The sequence below is a fragment of the Musa acuminata genome, unplaced genomic scaffold (genome assembly GCF_036884655.1).
Source record: "Musa acuminata AAA Group cultivar baxijiao unplaced genomic scaffold, Cavendish_Baxijiao_AAA HiC_scaffold_412, whole genome shotgun sequence".
In the NCBI taxonomy this organism is placed as follows: Eukaryota; Viridiplantae; Streptophyta; class Magnoliopsida; order Zingiberales; family Musaceae; genus Musa; species Musa acuminata.
In genome coordinates, this window is record NW_027020660.1 from 600,878 (window position 1) to 610,018 (window position 9,141).

The following is a 9,141-nucleotide window of genomic DNA, read 5'->3' on the forward strand; positions in this document are numbered from 1 at the left end:
AGTAATATAAAAATTAAAAACCTCGGCTTTGATTTCACGGATGTCTTTTGTCCTTTCCTAGGCACTGCAGTTTTGGTCATTTTAATTTGAGGAAAACAATTCTAAGACCATAGTGATGATGATATAGCAATGATGTGGAATCAGACAGGTAATGGGTTATGAAGATACAATCACATAAAATTGGGATTCTAAGTACTCCGCAAAGTCAGTATGTATTTGTGAGAAAAGGTCATCTAAGAAAGCAACCGTGCGCACAAACATACTTTTACTAGAAAAGCGTCATCTAAGAAAGCAACCGTGCGCACAAACATATTTTTACTAGAAAAGCTAGATAGTATCCAAAAGAGCCCAGCAATGATCAAAACTACATTCTGAAATGTAGATGTGAATCCATGCAAATCTTTTAGGTTCATTCGAATCAATCAATATTTATTACTAATTATTATTATTATTATTATTATTATTATTTTGTTAATCGTGATATTGAATTATATGTCCAGTTTTGTTTATCTTATTGGAGCTGCAATGCTCTTCAATGATTCTTCATATTTATGCATCCCATAGGCTCATCCGAATCAACCAAGTAATCGATCCGGTTGAACCAAGCCGAGGAGCCTCATCGAACCCGAATGTTTTCACAAATTCACATTCAGTTCACAATCACTGAGCTCAAACCCAAGCACGGCTCGATTAATTGTGTGGCCTGACGAATCCGTGCACAATCCGCTCATATCAGTACTCCAACCATCAGATGCCGACCTCACGGCTCAATTCCTATGATATAAAAGATCGTGCTGGCCGAGTCAAAACTCTGTGTCTCTGGAAGCCTCGGCACGGCGGAACCCTTGCGCTCGCTCGCTCGCTCGCTTTGAAGATTGCGACTTTATCGCGCAATCCTCGGCACGACGAAACCCTCGGCACGACGGTATCCGCATCTGGTCTTCCTTGCCCGTTGAGGTAAGTTTCCTTCTTCTAAACCCTAGCTAGTTTTCTGATACCTTTATCGCGCTTGAATTTTTTTTGTATTGTTTCTGTGAAGTGCGTTGGCCTTTGATTTGATGACAACTTGAGCTAGGGTTTTCGTTGTTTTCCATCATCTGATCAAAATCGCTCAATTAGGGAAGAAAGATCAAAATCGAAGACAAGAGGGAAGGAGAGATCAAGAAGGGTAAGAAAAAGATCGAACAAGAGGAGATCGCGAGGGGTTCTTGGAGGATGAGATGGCGTTGAAATTTCTGAACGAGAATGGATGGCACACCGGGAGCCTCCGGAACATCCTGTGCTTCAGGACTTTCTTGATAGGAACTGTCTGACTAGGCAATTAAAGATACTTTGATTAAATTTATTGTTGCCTCTACTCTCCACATTTGGAAAAAGTATTATTAAGTCTCCATATGCTTAAATATCTCATTCGGGATTGTGATATTTCTTTGATGCAACCTTTTATAAAGTTATTATTCAAGTCCATGACTATGACTGTATTCTGAAGCCCTGTTCAAGATGTAGAAAATTTGACGTTCAATTGATGCCTAACAACGACATCGTCATCACGCAATACGCCATATCTTTATACTCAATCATGATGATTCACAAAAAATAAAAATCATGATAAAAGTACATAATAATCCTAAAAATAGTGGATCTTGACAATGCCAATTGTAAGCGGGCCAAACCAAAAAAGATAGTGCACCCGTCAGCCCTCCCGTAGTCGAGAACCCTAACCATCCTTTTTTTTCTTCTTTCAGTCTTCTGTGTTTCTTTATAAAGAATATAGCTTGCAATTACCCTAACGTCCCCCATTGATATTTTATGCATATGAGTGACAGGGGAGCTAAACTTGAACCGTCTTTCTATGCTAACCTCTACACGATAATATATGTTGGACGGTGATCGACTATAATGTTTCATATCAATCGATTATAATTAATTATCAGATTTTATCTTCCCTATCGACTTGTTTTAATTAATTGTACGATATTATCTTAACGGTAAGTGATAATTTCGTTATTAAAAAAAATAATTTTTTTATAAAACAAAATAAAAAATCGAAAATGAGAGGAAATGAGTTAATGTCTATTTTCCACCGTTACCGAGACAAGGCATAACCCGAACCAAGCGATAGAATTTGGATCGAGATCAATTGATTTCAAGCCCGACTCGACGATGCCAATTGTAAGTGGGCCAAACAAATAAGGATAGTGCACCCGTCAGCCCTCCCGTAGTCGAGAACCCTAACCATCCTTTCTTTTCTTCTTTCGGTCTTCTGTGTTTCTTTATAAAGAATATACCTTGCAATTAACCTAACGTCCCCCATCGATATTTTATGCATATGGGTGACAGGGGAGCTAAGCTTGAACCGTCTTTCTATGCTAACCTCTACACGATAATATATGTTGAACGGTGATCGACTCTAATGTTTCATATCAATCGATCATAATTAATTATCAGATTTTATCTTCCCTAAAGACCTGTTTCAATTAATTGTACGATATTATCTTAATGGTAAGTGATAATTTCGTTATAATAAAAAATATTTTTTTATAAAACAAAATAAAAAACCGAAAAAGAGAGGAAATAAGTTAATGCCTATTTTCCACCGTTACCGAGACAGGGCATAAACCGAACCGAGCAATAGAATTTTGATCGAGATCAATTGATTTCAAGCCCGACTCGACGATGCCAATTGTAAGTGGGCCAAACCAAAAAGGATAGTGCACCCGTCAGCCCTCCCGTAGTCGAGAACCCTAACCATTCTTTCTTTTCTTCTTTCAGTCTTCTGTGTTTCTTTATTAAGAATATAGCGTGCAATTATCCTAACGTCCCCTATCGATATTTTATACATATGGGTGACAAGAGAGCTAAGCTTGAACCGTCTTTCTATGCTAACCTCTACACGATAATATATGTTGGACGGTGATCGACTCTAATGTTTCATATCAATCGATTATAATTAATTATCAGATTTTATCTTCCCCGTCGACTCGTTTCAATTAATTATACGATATTATCTTAATGGTAAGTGATAATTTCATTATCATAAAAAATATTTTTTTTATAAATCAAAATAAAAAACTGAAAAAGAGAGGAAAAGAGTTAATGTCTATTTTCCACCGTTACCGAGACTGGGCATAACCCGAACCGAGTATTAGAATTTGGATCGAGATCAATTGATTTTAAACCCGACTCGACGATGTAAATTGTAAGCGGGCCAAACCAAAAATGATAGTGCACCCGTCAGCCCTCCCGTAGTCGAGAACCATAACCATGCTTTCTTTTCTCCTTTCAGTCTTCTGTGTTTTTTTATAAAGAATATAGCTTACAATTACCTTAACGTCCCCCATTGATATTTTATGCATATGGGTGACAGGGGAGCTAAGTTTGAACCGTCTTTATATGCTAATCTCTACACGATAATATATGTTGGACGGTGATCGACTCTAATGTTTCACATTAATCGATTATAAATAATTATCTGATTTTATCTTTTCTATCGACTTGTTTCAATTAATTGTATGATATTATGTTAATGATAAGTGATAATTTCGTTATCATAAAAAATATTGTTTTATAAAATAAAATAAAAAACTAAAAAAATAGAGGAAAAGAGTTAATGTTTATTTTCCACCGTTACCGAGACTGGGTATAAAATCGAGCGATAGAATTTGGATCGAGAACTCTGATCATCCTTTCTTTGTTTTTTATGTTACTGGTTAAGCGGCGCCGAGCGAGCGTAGATCGCCCTGGCCGGACGCCTCCTGAGACCAGCCAAATTGAGTTGTCGATCTCTGACCTAGCGGACTCCTACGTTCTCCCCTCTTATCAAGATCCGGTACATGTTCTAGATCCCTCCTAAAAGTGATCTTCATGTGTCGATTCTTTCCGATTTGAACTCGTCGCTTTGTTTTCGGTATGGTCGCCGGCGATATAGTGTCGAGAATCGTTAATCGGGTTTCTCGGCACCTTCCATAGCCAGCAATACTGATCTTTCTCTCACAACCAATCTTACGGGTGCTGTTGATTCGTCTTCGCTCGCTCAGCGTCACCCAGCTCAGCATCACCCATGCCTCCGGTTGTGACATCCTTCGCTTATTTGCATCATCTTTTCTGTAAATTCTATTGTTATCCCCATCATCTGGCCTTACATCGATAGAGCACCAAGCATGGTCAGGTATCTGCTGGACTCAATGGCTGATACAGTTATATGCTTGGATGATCAAAAAAGCTCATCGACGATTCGGGTGACATGTCCACTCGATGGTTGATACAGTTACATGCTTGGATGATCAACAAAGCTCATTGATAATTATCAAATCCAACAGCTTTATGTTATCGACTAATTTATTATTTTTTCTCGAAGAAATTGGGTGATGCTAAGGGTAAATTCTTAATTTAAGATCAGTATGACATTCGATTGGGATTCGAGTGACATGTCCACTCGATGGTTGATACAGTTGTTACATGCTTGGATGATCAACAAAGCTCATCGATAATTACCAAATCCACCAACTGTCTTCCAGCACTTTGGCACTTTGGCACTGAACAGTTGTGCTTGATTGCACACTAAACCCATCTACCATGGTTGAAAAAATATTGTTTACTTCTTCAGTGAGATCTGAAATTGACATCTGTATTGCTGGAATGACTTCCTTTAGTTGATCAACAAGTCCCTGAATAGCAGGATAAGTTAATGTAAAGACACACACAAAATAAAAAACCAGAACACCGGGAGAAAAGGAAAAAAAAAATTCATGATTTTACACAAAAAGGAAATGCCCACAATGTGATTAGAACTATTGATATGTTTCCTAATCACAGTTGAGGCCTACACCACATACAAGAAAACGTGTCACATGGCCGAGAACCCAATATAGATGACATTGAAGGATTAATGTGAAGTTATGATTGAAAATATGGCAAAATACAGTTTTTTGAACAAAATTCAATTATGCTTTAAATAAATCCAACCAGATTGCTCACTTAAAATTCAGATAAGAACAAATCAATAATTATAAGAATCAAAATGCAAAAGGATTATCATAAAAGTAAAGGGATAAAGGTCTGAAATTTTACAGGGAGGACTAGCCCCTAAATGATTAGTGTTATCCCGGTATCACTAGACCTGTATGCTAACTAAATGTTGGCGATGTTCTGCAAGAGTTGCAGCTAGTGACTCCGCATGCCCACTGCTACTGCTGTCAGATGCACTACTAAGCAGTTCCGGGCCCTCCCCTTCATTAGCTTTCACCTTTAGCAGCAAAGGTTGAAAAGCAATCAGCAAAATAAACAAACAGGAAAAAAATCACAAATAAAGAATTAAGTCGCTCTCTTAATAAACACATGTTATCAGACACCCAAAAAAACCGCAGCATTAAATAACGTTTGAGACATTGACAGGAACAATACTATGGTGATAAGGTAACTATTTATAGAATATGTCAACTTTCAAAGAGAAATCTGCATTAATTGTCAAGATATTCATCAGAAGTTGAGTGAATATAAAATCATAGATAAATTTTGCTGCCTACAAAATAAATATAGAATTTTCTTACAGTTTCCACTTCACTATATAAAAAACTTACTTTTGGTCCTTGCAACCATTAATTAGCTTGCAAATGCTAAAACGTTATTTTCATTGATACATCAAAAAATTATCAAACTGTGGTATTGAGACGAGTCAAGCTGGGAAAACTGATACAGTCACAAACGGCAACCGTGATCATGAACATACCATTATGTGGGTGTGCAGCAAGTTATTTGCCTGTTGAAATGTGGTTTAAATTTCTCCTAAGAAACTTGACACAAAATTGCCTAATTTTTTGTTTTCTTTTCTGTAACAAAACACTGCTTGCCTCTCCTTGAGAAAATGCAACCACAAGAATCCACAAGTTTAGATTTAACAGAAGCCTTAGGGTGTCTTCATGCCACACATAACTAATAGTTCCAGCAGCATCTGATTCTAACTAATCCACAACTTGATTACTCCCATAGAGGTAATGATGCTCTAAAGAAATGTGTTCATCAGGTATATCCAACTCCAAGATGCCCATTAAATAGGCAAACTAGGATTATAGAAATGCTACTGTATCTACTCAAGAAACATCGGAGGATGAATTTCCCTATATCCATATGCAACATAATATGCAGCATGACTACCACATTTTACAATTTTCATCACTAAAGCATTAAACATTACTTAACCAGTATAATCTGTGTGAACTAAAGTAATGAGCACTTAAGTGCCACAGCAACCATGGACTAATTATATAAGGTTCCACACCAGGAATCCCGGTGGTCACCAATATGGCCAGTGTGGATTTGCTGAAGTATATGCTGCTGGCTAACAAAATTCTATAACTTAAAAGGAGAATGACTGTATATCAAGTTACTTTTCAAGATGCAGTTATTTGGAAAAGCAGGGTTGCTCTGTATCCAGATTTATGATATATCTTAACTAAATGTAACGGAACATAGATCTACAACACAGAACAGCTGCTTTAAGTAGAGGCATCAATTTCTAATCACATGCACCAAGTCAAACCAAACCCACCGGACTGTTTAGGATAACTTGTCATGAACATAGTTCAGAGCCTGGTCGAGAACTCTTGACCTGTTGGCTGGTTGGCTATATTAAGGTCAAGCATACGTTTTGCTTATAGCAATGTTTTAATTATATCTTCTTGAACCCCCTTCTGACATGCAAAACCAAATATGATCAACCACTCTGACCATATAGCTATATAGTTTGGTTCCTCAATCCTCATTTAGAAATCTAAACCCACTAGAAAATTGGCTCGATTCACATCAGCCTTACATGTCCCTACTATAACCCATCTCAGCGTGACTGACCCAACTCGTCAATCACCTCTAGTTCAAGAATTTGTCATCTTTAAGATTTGTCCCTTTTTGCCTCTATGTACTGCTAATGAATTTGAAATTTTATTAACAGGAAAGGTTGACTGATGAAGTTGCTGAGATGACTTGTAAATTCTCCTCTGCTCAGATTGAGAAAGTCTCCGGTAGTCCAACTTTGAAACTCCCTCATTTATTCAATCTAACTCCAAATTCATCGGGGAAAGGCAACCAAGCACCAAAGCAGCATCCTGTAGGTAGTCAAACCAATCAGGAAACTTTGCCAGCCCCAAAAACAGTTTCACCTCCATTTACAATTGATGAAGATGGTGAAGCACAAGGTCAGCGCCTTCAGCCATTACCCACTCGAGGCGATCTTCAGATGTTGAAGACCAACAGCTATTATCCAGTTTCTACTTTGTTTACATAATAAATAGAGATGAGCAAATTTTACTTGTCTATTCACTATTCCATGTGGTTTAATTTTTCAGAGACTGATGATTATTATGCTCACAACATTCGTCGTTCTGTTCGTGAAGCTGCACTATCAAGCTCATCAAGCAACTCAGAATTGTTGCAGGAAAGAAGCAGTGATGATGGTTCTGAACACTTCTTTATACCTCTATCAACAACAGATGCTGCTTCTCAGAAAGAAATCGACTATGTTCCTAACTGGAGAAATCAACAACTGGTTTTCTCCTCACCACCAGAAGATCAGGCCCCGATGAACATGACAGATCTTTCCTGTAATGCCAATAGCCAGCAAAGCTTCATTCCAGATATGTTAAATAAATTGAATGGACTGAAGGAGAACAAAAACCTGGCCAGGCTGTTCCAACCATCCACTGAAAAAATACAAAGAACGCATCCTGAAGCTAACAACACTCTGGATCAAGTTTTCTCACCTCCATTGTTACTGGAATCATCATTCTTCCAAGATGCATACGAGGACTTGCTTGGTATGGTTAATATTTCCAGGCATGTGTTGGTATATTTTTTCAAACTGCCTAGTGTGGGTGTTGATTTTGGTCTTCACTGTCCGCTCTGTTGGCTGAGTGCATTGCTCATAGTTCTTGTTCCTGATTACTACACCGCTAACTGTGGCAACCATTTTCTTTTCTTCTGCAGCACCATTATCTGAAACTGATGCTGCTCTCATGGAACACTAGAGTTCCATATCCACCATGGTGGTGGTATTATATGCAGCTGAAGAGAAAGGTTAGATGCAGCAGTCTTGGTCAGAGGGCCAACATCATACATTTGTTTGCGATGCGATGGTGACTAACTTAAGCAACTGAAATATAAGGGTTTCTAATTCGAGTTTGAATCGTGTGATGTAGTCTAATTTACATGCGATTTCACTGTTGTTGTTGGTTGTTTTGATGATGGTGTCATTTTCTCTACCCGGTGTGTAGCAGCTGTAATTATGTTGTATCTTTTCCGACTTAACAAAATGTCCTTCTTACCCTTCAATGGCTTGTTTTGGATTTGTGGGTCAGATCTTTGTTATCGTCATGGGTAAATATTGGTGACATGTGGACTGCAAGTTATAATTCGGTATTTTGTGAATCAGGTTTTGTGCACAAGCAATCAGTTTGCCTACAAATGACTCATGGAGAATCCTCTGTAACCCATATGCAAATCAAAATTCTAATTGCATATAAGTCTCACAATTTTCTTGGTAGTCTGAGGGTATAACCATCAAAATTCTAATTGCATATAACTATCACAATTTTCTTGGTAGTCTTCGGGTATAACTATCAAAATTCTAATTGCATATAACTATCACAATTGCATATAACTATCAAAATTTTAATTTCCTTAATTTTACCTTCGAAACCACTATTTTAACATCTTTGTGCGATGCAATAGCACAAACAAATTCTCAAAGAATCCATAAGCCTTTATCCGATTTGCTCTTCAAATTCTAAAACACTCTTTTAAAAAACTCAACACTCAATCTAACTTTCCTCCTTTCATTAGAGTGTTGGACATCTGGAGTAAGTTTGGCGAGAGACTCATCATCTAGTCGGTTTGCCCGATGGGTGGTGGGCTCAGTCATGGTCGTCACAAATTATGGAATTATCACCGACTCACCCATCCTTCACTGCAACTTTCTTGATGACCGTCATGCCTCCTTCATGGCAAAATCTTCTTGCTCTTTTTCTGCTTGAGCCTCTTGCTGTGCTCATCTAATGATTTTTCCTGTTTGAGGGGTGGCAAGACACTATTGTCTTCAGATTCAGCTTAACTTAATATATGGGCTTCACTTGTTTCATCATCGTACTGGTC

The 9,141-nt window shown here is 37.8% G+C and overlaps 1 protein-coding gene and 1 long non-coding RNA gene across 2 annotated transcripts; both read left to right on the forward strand.

The window, feature by feature from the left end:
* Positions 1-488: 488 nt before the first annotated feature.
* LOC135658684 (uncharacterized) lies at positions 489-1,410 on the forward strand. The gene is made up of 2 exons (XR_010505548.1): positions 489-957; positions 1,120-1,410. It is a non-coding gene; the product is annotated as an uncharacterized LOC135658684 (long non-coding RNA).
* Positions 1,411-6,882: 5,472 nt separating this feature from the next.
* On the forward strand, positions 6,883-8,272 carry LOC135658694 (AUGMIN subunit 6-like). The gene is made up of 3 exons (XM_065176157.1): positions 6,883-7,190; positions 7,341-7,808; positions 7,978-8,272. Exons 1-3 carry the CDS (start codon positions 6,974-6,976, stop codon positions 8,016-8,018), a joined length of 726 nt encoding a protein of 241 aa, XP_065032229.1. The 5' UTR covers positions 6,883-6,973; the 3' UTR covers positions 8,019-8,272.
* The last annotated feature ends 869 nt before the right edge of the window (positions 8,273-9,141 follow it).

What these genes read in the sequence shown, in the direction of transcription:
- LOC135658694 (XM_065176157.1), top strand. Translation starts at nt 6,974, where the DNA reads ATGACTTGTAAATTCTCCTCTGCTCAGATTGAGAAAGTCTCCGGTAGT. An exon ending in TGAAGATGGTGAAGCACAAG is followed by an intron (nt 7,191 to 7,340) that starts GTCAGCGCCTTC and finishes TTAATTTTTCAG; the next exon opens with AGACTGATGATTATTATGCT. An exon ending in TGCATACGAGGACTTGCTTG is followed by an intron (nt 7,809 to 7,977) that starts GTATGGTTAATA and finishes TTTCTTCTGCAG; the next exon opens with CACCATTATCTGAAACTGAT.